Source organism: Xenopus laevis, chromosome 7S (genome assembly GCF_017654675.1).
Source record: "Xenopus laevis strain J_2021 chromosome 7S, Xenopus_laevis_v10.1, whole genome shotgun sequence".
NCBI lineage: Eukaryota > Metazoa > Chordata > Amphibia > Anura > Pipidae > Xenopus > Xenopus laevis.
Genome location: NC_054384.1, coordinates 91,037,535 through 91,052,676, shown reverse-complemented (window position 1 = coordinate 91,052,676; position 15,142 = coordinate 91,037,535). Strand labels below are relative to the sequence as shown.

General features: G+C 41.9%; 1 protein-coding gene across 1 annotated transcript; it reads right to left on the bottom strand.

Annotated features, from left to right (window-relative positions):
* Positions 1-3,045: 3,045 nt before the first annotated feature.
* On the bottom strand, positions 3,046-10,777 carry znf628.S (zinc finger protein 628 S homeolog). Its single transcript, XM_018228041.2, has 2 exons — positions 10,607-10,777; positions 3,046-6,711 (listed from the first exon to the last, which is right to left on the bottom strand). The coding sequence occupies exon 2, from the start codon at positions 6,699-6,701 to the stop codon at positions 3,423-3,425; it is 3,279 nt and encodes a 1,092-aa protein (XP_018083530.1). The 5' UTR covers positions 6,702-6,711; positions 10,607-10,777; the 3' UTR covers positions 3,046-3,422.
* Positions 10,778-15,142: the final 4,365 nt, after the last annotated feature.

Here is a 15,142-nt window from a genome sequence, read left to right as displayed (position 1 = left end):
TGCTTCCACAGTTTTTCCTGTTACAGTTAGAGTTGTAGTATTTCTGGTCAGGTGATCTCTGAGGCAGTACAACATGGAGGCCCAAGAGAAAAGATGTAAATTTACTGATATATATTCCAGTTTCGTAAGATTCTTTAATATGCCACTTAATATGATGTATAGTATATGTTGCTTAAGTATTCATTTTGGGGTATAGTTTTCCTTTAAGTAAGACCCTGTTGCAAATAAACCCATCATACCGTAAAGTGCACAAGAGCAGAAAACCCACAGGGCATCGGGGCCCTTAAGCCCTTTTTCAAGTGGAAAGTGAATGAAACATGATCATGATACCCAATATAAACCCTAAGGTCCACCCTCCATGTAGCGGATTGGTGTTGTTCCACAATCCCAATCGGAGGAATCAAAAATACAATCAAAAAGTCTCTAAATTAAAGATGGCCATAGACGATCTTCGTATCGTACAATTTTCTGGCCGTGTGTGGAGTGTCCCAATATTTTTCGTGCCATGTTGATAGGTTGTTCAATCAACAGGTTAGAAAATTTGTCAACTATATTTCCGGATATTAGTGGGAGACTGTCACCAGCTTTTCATAATTTTCATACGATTGCTGTTACGATTTATTCTTTTACTATTTTATTTGATCTGAATGGTTAGTGGCAGGTTGGGAAATGGCACTGCACGATCATTCATCCAACATTAAAGGTATATCTGCACGTCTATGGCCAGCTTAAGAGTGTCCATCAAAAGAGAAGTCCCTCAAACAGTCTCTTACAAATCCACGTATTCAATTGATGAACAGATTAATAATAGTGGGTTAGAATATCCACACATGTTGTAAATGAAAACCAAAACTAGGGATGCACCGAATCCACTATTTTGGATTCGGCCAAACCCCCGAATCCTTCGCTAAAGATTTGGCCGAATACAGAACCGAATCCTTATTTGCATATCTACACGGAGGGTGGACCTTAGGGTTTATATTGGGAACTATGTTTCATTCCCCTTACACTTGGAAAAGGGCTCAAAGAGCTTGAAAGAGTGTCTGTACACTGATCTGATTATTTCTTGCATTATTTATTTTAGGAGGAGCGTCACTCACAGTTGAGCACACTGAATGTATAAGTCATCTTTCCATGTTTGATATATTTTTGCTTTGTCTGTCTCTGATCACCCATTAAAACCTCTTAGTCCTACAAATAGTTCTTGTTTTTCAAGAGAAAGTATCATTTTACCGTGACTGGATACTTTTGCCATACACAATACAATTATACATGGCTCATAAAATGCACTCCTCCCTTTAAAGAAAATCTAGCTTCACTAAAACTCTAGCACTATCTTCAACCACAAAAGCGGATATTTTTAGCCCTAGCTTTGGAAGAATACTATCAGACAGCGGGGGCCTGGGTGCAGGACATTCATGCAAAGATCAGATCCACACAAGACTTTGGTGGGCTCCGGTGCAATCACACAGTTCCGCCACTAGTAGGGGTATACAGAACTGAAAAGATTTATATGTGAAAGATGCAATATCTATACGGTAACAGCAGGTTATGTTGTAATGACTATACATGCATAAATAATCTGAAAGCACCCTTTGTATTCAGTGTATCAAGAAGCAACCTGCCTTATCAGGAATACTTTAGCATACTGCTGAGGGTTCAAGTAGTGTTTGTATAATCTTCACTGGGTCATTATCCACCTACATCTTTTCACTGCCACAGACACTTACTGTATCTCTCCACTTCATAAAGTCTTCATTAATACAAACTTTTTAGCTCAATCAAATTTAAAAAATAAAAATAAAAATACAAACTACGTTCTAAAATGTGCGAAACGTACTACAAATAATTGGAATACAAATATATATTTTTTGTTTCTTTATTTCAAGGAGTCTCATAATTTCCTCTTTACCTTGTTCCTCTACACAAGTACTGCTAGAACCAAAGGATAGCATTTAGAAGCATGGGTATATGCATATGTGCGTGCCATGCAATTATAAGTGGATTTTTTTTTTTGCGAAGTAAACCATTTCAACAGTACTTACCCCTACCTAAAGACCAACCAAAGCCTACAGGCCAAATGCATCAAACGTTTGGGGGCTACCAGGAACATAATATTAGTTACAGGGAGATGCAGGATTACAATGCAGACACAAAGGTACAAGTGAAATCTGTTAAAAATGAACATCATAAACTAAGTCAACGTGACCTCCCTTTATTAACAAAGTCAAGCCCCAGTCTGAAATGCTCCAGGTAGGTCTCAGGAAGTAAAGGCATACACAGCATTCCTAGGGACAATTCATAGAGTGGTATGGATAAGTGCCTTCATTAAGGCATACCGTTAAATTCACTTTATACAAACGCCTGAGTAGGTCTTGTTTCCTTCATATGCCATACAGTTGTTATGCAACCAGCACATTTGTTTGCATTTTTTATTATTATTTGTTAAAAATGCACGCTGAATAAAAAGAAAAAATTGTCATAAATACCAGAATAACACCCTGGGATCAGGTTTAAAATGTGCTCTTTTTCAACATTCTTTCTGGTCCCGAAATAATAATTAAAAGAAGAAAAAAAAAGGCTACAATTTGTCATGTACTCATTTTTTTTTAAAAAAAGTGCTAAATAGTAAACCTTAAATTAATAACAAAATGTCTTTTTATTTAAGGTTCATGAACTGGTTCAGCATTGCTGCCAAAGCCAACCGCAGGTGCAAAGATTTCGTGTAAGACCTGTAAGCTCCTGAAAAGTGACTTATGGAGATCACAGATGTAGAGAATGAAAATAGTTTCATGTTCCCAACTTATCTCTGTCTATCTGTACTAGGGATGCACCGAATCCACTATTTTGGATTCGGCCGAACCCCCGAATCCTTTGCAAAAGATATGGCCGAATCCCAAACCGAATCCGAACCCTAATTTGCATATGCAAATTAGTGGTGGGAACGGGAAAATTTTTTTGCTTCCTTGTTTTGTGACAAAAAGTCACACGATTTCCCTCCCCACCCCAATTTGCATATGTAAATTAGGATTCGGATTGGCCAGGCAGAAGGATTTGGCCGAATCCGAATTCTGCTGAAAAAGGCCGAATCCCGAACTGAATCCTGGATTCGGTGCATCCCTAATCTGTACGGGAAGGCTGATGCACTGAATTTTTTTTATGAATGAAGGATAAATTCATCCCCATTAAGATTAATAACATAACAGTACACATCCAAACAGTTTATAATATACATTTAAATATATTTATATATTTTACACTTGACCGAACATCCCCGTCTAAGATGAATAGATCCTTCCTTCAAGGGCCCCCTTACCTAAAGCAAGACTGGCAAGTATACCCAGAAATATTTAAAAAGTGGTGGTCACAGCCTGAGGTCTCTCAAGCTAAGACGTTTAAGTGCATCGTATCTAAAGCAATGTTTAGAATGTGTGGACAAGTTGTACTTTGGGTACAGCCTGCACAATCTGAATATTGGGTAGGCCTTGCTGTACTCCCTGCACAGGGCTTTTCTGGACCAGCTCTACCGTTTGAATGGTTTGGTTCCCATTTGTAGTTGAGGGTATACTTTGAAAATTTTGCACATTTTGAATAGCCTGGACACCCTGGTTATTTGGAACAGTCCTCAGCTGCAGATTCTGCAAAATCTGGACAGTGCCAGGATTATGGTTATTTGCAACCACCTGTATATTCTGGCCACCTTCCAAGCTATGCGTGTTTTCTAAAACTTGAACATTTTGATCACCTTGTAGATTATCCACTACTTGAAGTGTCTGCTCTCCCTGAGAACTCTGTATTATAAATACTTTTTGACCTGCAGGATGCATGGCAGTCGTGGGTTTAGTTATGGCCTGTATTTGGACATTCTGCAAATTCTGAATATCTTCCACTTCTTGCACACACAGCCTAGTCTGCTCCCCATTAGCATTTTGAAGCACAATGACATTCTGTAAGCCTTCTTCAGTTTGCAAGGTCTCAATGTGGACATCATGGACATCTTCCATGGACTGCAGGTTTTCTACGCTTTCTCCAGTACTCAAAAGCTCTTCTGGAGAATTTTGCACCACAATCAAATTCTGGCTTTCTTGTAAGCCTGTAACTCCATTTGATCCAGACAGGGTTTGGATTTGAATGTTTGACAGATCTGACGTACTAGCCACTGTCTGAACATGTACATTAGAGATAGCCTGGGTACTTGGTACAGTCTGGATCTGTAAGTTAGGGATTTCTTGAGAACTTGATATGGTTCGAATCTGAATACCTGAAACATCTTGAGGAGTAGTCGAGGTCTGAATATGAACATTAGCCATGTCTCTTGTCATAGGGGCTGGTTGTATGTGTATGCTAGAGCTCTTCTGAGAGGAAGGAATTGCATTGATCTGCATATTTGCTAATTGGTAAGGACCTTGATCACTAATATTCTGTAGTACAAATACATTTTGTCCAAGTGGTAATGCCTGGGTTCTTGGAGAGCCCTGTATGGCTTGAAGTTGCACATTTTGAAGAGGCTGAATATTAGGGACAACATGTCCTGTGTTAGGCATAATAACAATATTATGATTAGGGGCAACATTACAGGGTGCAGCAGGTTTTTTCTGTTTGGAACGTCTACGCCCTGGTTTGCTCTGAGAATTCCTTTGCTGTGCATTATTCTGTACCAGACTCACACTGGAAGTATTTAGAGTTATGGGGACCTTCTGCTGGCATGGAAACAACTGTGTATTTGGCAGCAGTAATAACTTTGGAGTGTTTTGTTGGACAACTTGCACTAGTACAAATGTTTGAGGATTAGAAGAACAGGGTTGGTTGCTTCCTTCAAGGGTTAGGTGTGCAGGCATACTAGGTATAATCTGCACTCCTGGATTGTTTGGTAAAACCTGTAAATTTTGGGAGTTTTGAATATTTTGTGTGGAATTCTCTGTAGTTACCAAAGTAGCTGAAACATGGGTACGCAAATGCCGCTGAAGGTAAGAGGACATGACAAAACTTTTGCCACAAAAGGTACATTTGAAAGGCTTTTCACTGGAATGTGTGCGCTGGTGTAGCTGCAAGTTGGAGGAATGAGTGAAACACTTATCACATTTGTCACACTTGTATGGCCTTTCTCCAGTATGTGTTCTTTCATGCTGACGCAGATTAGAAGTCTGAGTAAAGGTTTTTCCACACATCAGACAGGTAAATGGGCGCTCACCAGTGTGTAACTGCCGATGCCTACGTAAGCATGAGGTGTTTTTAAATGATTTGCCACATTCAGTACAACTGTAAGGACGTTCGCCTGTGTGCTGTCGAAGGTGGTACTGATAATGGGAGGACCATTTGAATGTTAGACCACATTCTGCACACTTGAATGCTCGGACACCCGTATGCACCCGCTGATGGATGGATAAAAGTGAAGATCTCTTAAAAGCTTTCCCACACTCTGAGCACTTGTAAGGGCGTTCTCCAGTGTGGTCTCTCATGTGATAACGGAGGCCTGATGTACCTTTGAATGCTTTCCCACACTCTGTACATTTGTATTGCCGATCAACTGTTTCTGCAGCTGGTGTAGCGGTAGATGGCTGAGTGATTTCTGATGTCTGTGGGCATGTGACCTCAGCCTCTGTTTGAATGAACTGCTGCTCTTCTGTGTGTGTTCGTTGATGTACCAAAAGGTTTGAGAGCTGCACAAAGGTCTTCTCACAGATGGAGCACTTGAACGGCCTTTCGCTGGAGTGACAGTTCTGGTTGTGGCGAGAGAGACCAGAAGCATTTTTGAATGTTTTATCACAGTTCGTGCATGGATATATAGTCTCTTCTACATGGGTCTGTTGATGGGCCAAAAGCAAATCTTCGTTTTTAAAGGTCATGTCACAATCTCCGCATTTAAACACCATCTCTACCGTCTCCACAGCAGCTGTAGTTGTCAGATACACTTCAGCTTCAGCGTGTACAAATGCCTGCTCGATGGCATGAGACTGCAAATGTTTTTGCAGAAAAGAATCGGAAATGAACACTTTCCCGCACAGTTCGCATTTGTGAGAAACGCCTGAAGAGTGTGTGCGTTGGTGAAGCAGGAGGTTGGAGGAGTGGGTGAAAGATTTTCCACAGTCTTCGCATTTGTACGGACGTTCTCCTGTGTGAATTCGTTGATGCTGCCGAAGGTTAGTAGACTGTGTGAAAGCCTTCCCGCAAACTGTACACACATAGGGTCTCTCACCTGTGTGAATATTCCTGTGTCGTCTTAAACTTGATGAGTTTTTAAAGGCCTTGTCACAGACATTACACTGATATGGCCTCTCTCCTGTATGTTGCCTCACGTGATACTGATAATGAGAAGACCATTTAAATGCCATTCCACAAATATTGCATTTAAAAGATTTCACTCCCGTGTGTACACTCTGATGGATCTGCAATAGTGAAGAGCGTTTAAATGCTTTTCCACAGTCTAGGCACTTATAAGGACGTTCTCCAGTGTGACTCCTCTGATGATAAAGGAGAGCTGATGAGCCTTTAAAGGCTTTGGGACATTCTGTGCATTTGTATGGCCGCTCACCAGTGTGAGTCCTTTGATGATGAATTAGTCTAGAAGACCATTTAAACACTTTCCCACACTCATGGCACTCGTACTGATGATCATTTGATACTACGGTTTGCACAGGGGGCTGTTGCTGAACAGATGTCGTCTGGACTTCAGACATTTCCAGTTGCTGGGCCCCAACCATCTTTACAGAACTAGAATTAAAAAAAAAAAATAATAATAATGGTTAAAAAAAGTCTGTTCAATCATTTCTGTAGCTAATCCAAATCTTCCTCTGCCACATTGAATATATATATAACCTTATATTTAAATTCCCCACTTTGTAGTAACCTCTAACCAATGATGATGTGCGCTTATGGCTTGCATGTAGCTATCCATTTGTCCAGGGGACTCAGTGAGGTCAGTCAGCTGAGGTCAGGTGGCAAGCTAGAAGTGAAAGCCATCGCATAAAAAGGAGGAGAATGAGGAGCACTGGGGGCAGGGTTGGTGTGGCTTCTATAGTGTTATGACACTGGCTATCTGGGTAGCTAAGTGGCAGATGAGATTCAATGTTGATAAATGTAAAGTCATGCGCCTGGGATGTAAAAATATCCAAGCCACTTATACCCTTAATGGGACTGCTCTAGGCAAATCTACAATGTAAAAGGACCTTGGAGTCCTTGTAGATCAGTGATCCCCAACCAGTAGCTCCTGAGCAACATGTTGCTCTCCAACCCCTTGGATGTTGCTCCCATTGGCCTCAAAGCAGGTGTTTATTTTTGAATTCCAGGCTTGGAGGCAAGTTTTGGTTGCATAAAAAACAAATGTACTGACAAACAGAGTCTCAATGTAGGTTGACAATCCACATAGGGGCTGCAAAATGGCCAATCACAGCACTTATTTGGCACCCCAAGAACATTTTTCATGTTAGTGTTGCTCCCCAACTCCTTTTACTTCTGAATGTTGCTCACAGGTTCATAAAGGTTGGGGATCCCTGTTGTAGATGATAAACTTGGCTGTAGCAAGCAATGCCAGTCAGCAGCATCAAGGGCAAATAAGATTTTGAGCTGGGAGGAGGGGGTCATTCTTCCAATGTATAGAGCACTGGCACCCTTTCCGACTGGAAGAAAAGAGGTTGCTGCTAAATATTCGGAGGGGGTTTTTTACAGTGAGAGCTGTGAAGATGTGGAATTCTCTCCCTGAATCAGTGGTACAGGCTGATACATTACATATCTTTAAGAAGGGGTTGGATGGCTTTTTAGCAAGTGAGGGAATACAGGGTTATGGGAGATAGCTCATAGTACAAGTTGATCCAGGGACTGGTCCATTTTGGAGTCAGGAAGGATTTTTTCCCCCTCTGAGGCAAATTGGAGAGGCTTCAATGGGGTTTTTTTGCCTTCCTCTGGATCAACTGGCAGTTAGGCAGGTTAAAATAAAGATTTAACTTGATGGACATGTGTCTTTTTTCAACCTAACTTAATATGTTACACTGTTCAAGATTGGACCCTCTCATTTTACTGAGCAAATTCTATGCACAATTGATGTTCGTTTGGATATCTGACTTTTGTTTCAAATTAGTTTTTTTTTAACAAAAGAATGTGCACTACTGATAAGGGTTCACATATAGAAAACTCTGAATTATGGGAAGGCCATCTTCCATGGATTCCATTTTAAACCAAACAATTTCCTTTTTCTCTGTAATAATTAACAAGTAGCTTGTTCTTAATACAAGCAAAGCTGCATGAATCCATATTGATGGCAAAACAATCACAATAAATACTGACAGCAGGAATGAAACCGGTTTTTTTTTTTTTTACATCTATTATAACATTGACTTTGCATGCTATTTATTTTGCCATAAAAGTATTTTAGACAGCTTTTACACTACGTATCTGATCCCCAATGTTCTGCTATACTGAGGCTGCCATATTTATGCAGCAGTTATCTGTTAGATTAGAAACTCTGACAGGTTGAGAAGGGACAGTCAGGTTTAGGAATGTCAAGAAACAATGACTCAAAAGCAGCAGTGAAAAACGGTCAACGTGACCTATAGGTGACTTGTAATTTACATTCATATTATGAAGTAATTTTTTAGTGTCAGCATTACTTTAATGTATTTAGAAAGTTTCTTATTTGAGCAAGATGAAGCTTTTATTAAATTTTCATTTTCGCGATACATCCCCTTTAAGGTATTAGTGATTCAAATTTCAAAAAAAAAAAAAACGGTTATTGGCAATGCCTAAGCACTGCAAATGATACATCACATAGCTGTAGACGTGCTACCAACCAGGCCTAAACTGGGATTTAAAACTGACCCTGACATTTCAAGTACACAGAGGCCCCAATAAATAGTGACTGCCATTTGCCAGAACCCACAGATTGCCAGTCCTAGACTGCTACCAGCCTTCTAAACTGCTACAACTTCATACAATTTCAGAGAAAGACAAGCAAAATGCAAGTTTTTCAGTGATAAATATACTGTATCTATGAATGTATTTTACATTAGTCGGTGACCTGGCTCACTAAACTGTTGCTGATGGAACTCTACAGTAGCGATGAGCGTGATGATCCCAAAGAATCAGGCTGATTTTTGTGAGCCAACCTGGCCCACTTTGGTGAGGGGGTGTGTGTATAGTAAAACTACAGCTCACTGTGTTGACTGGGTTTAAGTTGGATGAGGGCGGGCCAGGGTTGGCACAGGTTGGAAGAGGACGGCCTCAGGTGGAGCTGGTTGGTGGAGGACGGGATGGGGTTGGCGCTTGTTGGAAAAGGCCGGATCTCAGGTGGAGCTGGTTGGAAGAGGGTGTGCTGGCGCATGTTGGAAGAGGCTGGGTCTCAGATGGAGATGGTTGGAAAAGGGCAGGCTGGGGTTGGCGCTGGTTGGAAGAGGGCGGGACGGGGTTGTCGCTGGTTGGAAAAGGCCGGTCTCAGGTGGAGCTGGTTGGAAGAGGGTGTGCTGGCACATGTTGGAAGAGGCTGGGTCTCAGATGGAGATGGTTGGAAAAGGGCAGGCTGGGGTTGGCGCTGGTTGGAAGAGGTTGGGTGGAAGAGGGCAGGACAGGGTTGTCGCTGGTTGGAAAAGGCCGGGTCTCAGGTGGAGCTGGGTGGAAGAGGACAGGACAGGGTTGGCGCAGGTTAACTTTTTGTTGAACTTTTTGTAAAACTACAGCTCACTGTGTTGAGTGGGTATAAATTGGATGAGGGCGGGCCAGGGTTGGCACAGGTTGGAAGAGGGCGGGCCTAAGGTGGAGCTGGTTGGAAGAGGACGGGCCGGGGTTGGCGCTGGGGCACTTTTTGTTGACACTGACCCAGGCCCCGATTTGTAGAGAGGCCACCGATGGTGGCAGGATTTTAGGGGGCGGCATATACAGTTGCCACCTGGGACCAGCCTGGTTGATGGTTGATCCCAATATTATTAGTGAAAAATGATAAAAATATAGGAAGGCCAGTATTTTTTTCCGGAAAAAGTGGCAACCTTAGCATCATACTGTCCAACCACACCCACATTGGTTCAGAAACATTGGGGATGCGCAAAAGATATGATCATTTTTTAAATTTCCTGTGCGTCAATCCCCATTTCCCCGGTCCTGATGGGAGGAGGAGAGGGGACGGGGGCGATGAAAGACAGCGGGACTAGGGGCACCCGTTAGGTAAATCCTGCCCTGCACCTACCTCACTGCTGTACAGTATAAAACTTTCATTTCAGTTCCTGAGAGATATTAGCCAATACATAATGTAATGATGATCTGGTACCAAAGGAACAGGAAAACATGAGTGTCCAATTGTATTTAATCATATGATCCCTGTGGACCAATCAGGAAGGAGAGAGTGGTCCCGTGGGTTTGGGGAGACCCCGCTGTGCCGCATTTACTCGGAATTACCGGCCCCTCTGCTGTCAGTGAGAGCTTGGGAGTGAAGGCGTTGCTTTCTCTTTGACAAAAACAGATTTCTATACCGCTTGTGTAGTAAGTGATTTAGTCCCGGTAGAGCCGTATGGGGGTTGGCTACACTAAGGGAGGGTCAAACTTCAGCCTCGAATCTAAACTATTGCACACTGGCCTACAGTCCCGCTTTTGCTAACACATCCCGCACTCCCGTATCGCTACTTACGCCTCCCGCAAAACTGCACAGCTTCTTCCTACTGTCTTACGGGCGCCATACGTCTCATCACGCGAGACTGACGTCACGACTGCACGTAAGCGCGGTGACGCGACACGCAGCCGCCTTGTGGGAGTGATGAGAAGAGACGGCGACTGTGATGGCGGATGGTTTCTCCTCTGCTCTCAATTCCTACTATTGTTGGAGAACCGAAAACTATATTAGGAATAAAGTTCCTTAGAGTTGTATGTAATAAAAAAATATATATATTTATGATAATGAAGCTCTGTTTCCATAGCAGGTAGTCCTGGTTGGCTATTAAATGAAGAGAAATGTGGCAACTGCAAATGGAATATAGTGGTGTGTTATGTTAGAGTCCTGTGTGGGTCCATTTCGTGCAACCTGAATTCTTCCTCAACCGCAAGTACCTTATGCGCAACCTGGACCTGCTACCTGCTGACCATCAAGAATCAGGAAGTGCTGTCATTGGAAACTATTGACGTCATCGGAAGACCAGACTGCCGGTATTTTACCGGCCTAGCCGGTAAAATACCTGCCAAGGCCGGGCCAGTATTACAAATTCACCGGCAATGTAGCTGCCGGTAAATTTGTAATACGATTAAAAAGAGCCCTCGGCCTGCCCCCAATCCCCTTGAACTTAGCTTTTCTTTTGGTTCTTTAAGCGTCCGTGGCACGGCCCTGCCCCCTTTGCCGTCACAGCCCGCCCATTTTGACATCACGGCCCGCCCATTTGTGTCCCGCCCCCACCAGCCGGTAAAGAATTTTAAAAAAGGTGGCAACCCTATCGGAAGTAGGTGTGATCAGGAAAAAGGAGTAAAAATGGCTATTGAGAAGACCCATGGCCCGACCCGCCGAACCGCATCTATACCTAACACTCCACATAATGCTTCTGCAGACAATCTTTTGAAGAAAACTTCTTTTATTAATGAGATCCCAGCAATCTGGGATCTAATTAATAAAATAAGTTTTCTTCAAAAGATTGTCTGCAGAAGCATTATGTGGAGTGTGCCCATGTTCTATACTTTTTGGCAACCCTATACCCGACTTACTGCAGAACTCTATTTTATATTGTTACTAATCACTATCAGGAGGTTACACTACATTGACACAATGCCGTATTTATACCTTACAACATGCTGTAGCATGGAGAATATGTTGACCACGCACATTTAATGGCCACACCCCCTAATTACCATGTCCATTTTACAAAATGTGGCAGGTTATGAAAGTTGGAACACATTTGTGGGAGTTTTAGGGCCATGTTTTATGTGTTATAACAGTATTGCTAATGAAGCTGAAATTGCCCTTTAAGCTGTGAGTCTCAGTGTCCTCAAGAGACCTGCTTATCTTAAATATTTACAATTGTATCTGTGCTTATCTTAAATTGTTACAAATGTATCAAAATGCAGCTGAGTGTTCTGGGCTGTACCAAAAAGCCTCTTAAGCTGGCCATAGATGCAAAGATCCGATTGTTCTAATCCTGGAACGATCGGACTTCCCCATCGCCCGACCTGCCTCTACTCTCAAATAAAGTAGTAAAAGAACAGATCAGACGATGTTGCTGCTATCTTGTGTTAGGGAGCTGCTATCTGGTTACCTTCCCATTGTTCTGTTGTTAGGCTGCTGGGGGGGGTGATATTACTCCAGTGATATCACTCCAGTACAGCAGTAAAGAGTAACTGAAGTTTATCAGAGCCAGCCACATGACTGGGGGCAGCTAGGAAACAACAATAATATGTCTAGCCCCATATCAGATTTCAAAATTAAATATAAAAAAATCTGTTTGCTCTTTTGAGATGCGTTTTGAAAAAAAAAAATTCCCATGACAGTAAAAATGAACCACTCCTTTAAAAGAACTTGCGTCAAAACATGCTCCTTGCACTCCCATATAGTGTGCAAGTGCATTTATCGACTGCTTGTGCATAGCTCATGTGCATTTATCTCAGCAATAAATTCATTTTAACCTTTTTTTTAAAGAATCAGGTGATGAGATATGCATATTATTTCCACTCTTAATTCCTTAAGGATAATGCCACACAGGGTGATTTTGGGTGCTCAAAAACACAGCACCAAGGCATCTGAAAGTACCTCCATTGAATTAAATGTGAATTGCCTGCCAGCACTTGCAGGTAATTAACTTGACAAAATACGCAAAGTATCTAAAACTGTCTCATGTGCCTTTGCCCAAAGTGAGAGTGAAATTTGTCACCAGGTTTATCAATTCCCACTTATTTGTCTCCCTGATTTAAGCCCCTTTCACTCAGTCACCCACAATATCAGATCCAACTCCCACTGTAATTTCCAATCAAAACCTAATTTACCCACTGCAAACAAAATCTACTGAACCATCACCATCTGATCTCATCCAAAGGCAAAACTGCATTTGTGGCTGTCATTTTATCTGCTGCCACTAGAAGGAGGTAGAACAGTTCCCAGCTGGTAACATTGCTATCTGCTGTTTATTTTATACCCTATGGCTGCTTAATGACCTTTTTCTAAGTTTTAAGCACTGTGCACCATTTTAATATACAAGCTTTACAGTGTTAACCCCCTATTTGAAAGACCTCGTGTTCAGTCTCTATTAATCCCACCTATCTGTCCAGTCCTGCTTCTTTTAAAATAGATAGGGCCATTCATTTATAGATCTTCTTGATTCGGGGTTGGATCATAACCTGAATTCACCACCCACTCATGCCATTTCCATCCTTTCCCAATAGATATCTGGCAGACCCCTCATACATGATTTATATGGTTTGTTTGTGTGCACCGTGAATCAGAGGATCCCAGGGGGTGGCCCTTAATTCTTAAAATGGCAGTTTTTATTTAGGATTACCCAATGGCACATAGGGTTGCCACTTTTCAATAAAATTTGCACCGGCCGGTGCTGGGGGTGGTAAAAAGAGGTGGGACGTGACGTCAAAGGGGATGGGGAGTGACTGCAAAGGGGGCGGAGTTGTGGCGTGCAATTGGACGTGATGTCAAAGGGGGCGGGGCAGGACATCAAAGGAGGTGGCATGCAATTGGTCAGGCGCCGAAGAAAAGGTAAATTTTGTGCAGATTGGGGCAGGCCAAGGGCTTTAGTTAGGGATATTACAAATTTACCGACAGCTACATTGCCGGTAAATTTGTAATACCGGCCCGACCTTGTCAGGTGTTTTAGCGGCTAGGCCGGTTAAATACCGGCCAGGTGGCAACCCTAATGGCACATACTAATAAAAAAGTATATTATTATAAAAATGGTTTATTTACATGAAGTAGACTTTTATGCTGACATGAGCTGTTTTATGCAATATATTTTTGTATATAGCGTATTCTCTTTTATATTAAAAGACTTGGCCTTTACATTTATGTTTTGTTCTTGGGCCTTTCTTTTTGTTATTTGAGGCCATCTCAAATAACAAGGATGGTGGCAATGTTTTAACCCCCCACACACACATGTTCACCTTAGGTCTGTGCTTCTCTCCGCTGAAAAGTGCATTGTCCTGCTCCTGCCTCATGTTCCACCATCTTGAGTGATGCTCCCGTGATCTTCTGCGCAGTAGAATAAAATATATGACTTTAAAGTCTAAACTTTACTTTAGTGCACATGTGCAGTGTCTGAGACACCTAAAGTGGATCGCTGGGGTATATATGGCAGTGTATACAGTAGCTTGAATACCATCCTGGGGATGATAATCACTGGGGGGGGGGTTGTGCATAAACACTTTGGCACCACCAGCTATTATATTATAATTAGGCAGTATACTATTATAAATATTGTAAATAGTTACATGTAAATGTAATTGCTATTGAAGCAGTATCGGTGTTGCCCTTTCTGGTCTCTGCCTTTGTGGTACAGATTAATCAGTGCTGCGAAATATGTTGGCGCTATATAAATACGTGTTAATAATAATAATGATAATAATAATAATAATAATTGTATGAAGAAGCATGCAAGCTTGACATTGTTTCAAGAGGCAGAGCTGAAATTTACAGATCACTTTAAAACCACTGAAAACATTACAAATCTGTATCGGAAAGTTCTTTGAGTTTACATTAATATTTTTATCACCTCTGTCTCCTACTCACACGCCTGAGTACATGTTATTTCCCAGGGCTATTGTGAATGAGGCTGAGGTGAACTTGAGGTTTTTGGAAGAGCTCCAGAAATGCTGGTGGTCATCTGCCATGTAGCCAGCTCTGTGGGTTAAATTTCAGGACATTAGCACCTTTTGCCTTCATAGACTTCAGAAACTGATCCTAGTGGAAAGAAAAATCTGCTGCAACAACCTGCAAAACACCCTCACATCTTTCACGTAATTCAGTCATATCATTTATTTTTTATGCAATTAAAAGCTTAGTGGACCTGCACAGAGAATGCACTTTACTTTTCATCTGTAGAGGTATTTGATACTTTTGACTCTTGTCTTGCAATAAGTTATGTATTGGAGAACTGTTCCCTGTTTCCAGTTTCTCTCTGTAAAATATAAAGTTTGCTTGTTATTGTAGGCTGCCCCTACGTGAGCAATCTTTAAAGGAGGAGGAAAG

Bases quoted from the DNA above. Each gene is read 5' to 3' on its own strand.
- znf628.S (XM_018228041.2), bottom strand. From the start codon at position 6,701: ATGGTTGGGGCCCAGCAACTGGAAATGTCTGAAGTCCAGACGACATCT.